Source organism: Otolemur garnettii, unplaced genomic scaffold (assembly GCF_000181295.1).
Source record: "Otolemur garnettii isolate 467f Iridium unplaced genomic scaffold, OtoGar3 scaffold00047, whole genome shotgun sequence".
Taxonomy (NCBI): Eukaryota; Metazoa; Chordata; class Mammalia; order Primates; family Galagidae; genus Otolemur; species Otolemur garnettii.
In genome coordinates this window covers 1,275,062-1,276,172 of record NW_003852442.1, presented here as the reverse complement: position 1 = coordinate 1,276,172, position 1,111 = coordinate 1,275,062, and the positions used below count along the sequence as shown (strand labels likewise).

The window sequence follows — 1,111 nt, the reverse complement described above, 5'->3', positions numbered from 1 at the left end:
ATCTGGGTGGAGGCTGCCAAGCTCCTGTAGCTCTTAGCCTCCATCTGTGTCTGCCTCAGCAACCAAGGCCCTTGCATGAAGCCCTGACCCCACCCATGTGGGCTCCCACTCTAGAACCTCAAACTCCAAAACAGGAGTCCCCGTATGCACGACTGTGGAGAGAGGAGCGGGAGGAAGCCTGGCAAGTGGGCAGCTCACCTGGGAAGATGAAGATGAAGAAGGAGCTGAGGCTGCCAGTGACACCAACGATCTCACTGAGGTCAGGCACAAACAGCGCGGTGGCGAGCGTCATGGCGACCCACAGGATGGTCAGTGGCATCCGGACCCATGGCCCCGAGGGGTCAGCCAGTGCCCTGGGCCCCCATGTCCCCCAGCAGCTCCTCTTCCAGAAGTCCTGCATTACCGACCTGGAGGCCATGACCACCAGACAGGTGCCCATCCCCAGATGCTCCAGTCGGCACCTGCTGGTCCCCACCTTCCATCCCAACTCCCCCCATTCCCAACAGGGCTCCCGTTCCACACCCAGGTGCCCAGTCCTCAGGGGACCTTGCCAACCCTCTGGGACTAAGCCACCTGCAGGCTGCCGATGGGGCAGGGCATGGGGCAAGGGCTTGAACAACACTCTGACTTTGGGCAAACTACCCAAATTCTCTGTGCCTGTTTCCGGTCAGGATGTTAGGGACATCTGGATAAGGGTACCCAAGTTCAATGTCTGCTGGACATGGCTCTTCTTATAAGAGGAGAGAATCACAAACTCGCACTGAAGGGAACTACTGTGTGCTGTGCACCTACCATGTGCCAGGCACCTACAGTGCACGTGGCCTGAACCCCTGCCCCTGCGGTCTGGGGTCTCTGTTCTGGGCACCAGTGGGTCCCTGCAATGCTCCTCCTGCCTCTGAGGCCTGCCCAGCCTCAGCCTTGCTGGCTGCCTGTCGGGGCCAATGCCATGGCTCACTAACAGTGGGAGGTCTTTCAAGAAGCCGTCATGGCAGAAACTGGGGACAGGACCGGAGAGGGACCTCCCAGAGCACTTTCTGCATTTTGAGCCATGTGACTTTCACGTATTTCAAAATTTTTTAAAATAAAAGAATAGGCGGCTCAGTGCCTGTGA

At 58.2% G+C, this 1,111-nt stretch overlaps 1 protein-coding gene across 1 annotated transcript in view; it reads right to left on the bottom strand.

Annotated features, from left to right (window-relative positions):
* The window catches only part of SLC38A8 (solute carrier family 38 member 8), a 23,771-nt gene that overhangs the window by 4,503 nt on the left and 18,157 nt on the right, over positions 1 to 1,111 (bottom strand). The window contains exon 8 of the mRNA XM_023514089.1: positions 199 to 407. Coding sequence (XP_023369857.1) covers positions 199 to 407 — 209 coding nt within the window. The remainder of the gene's footprint in view (positions 1 to 198; positions 408 to 1,111) is intronic.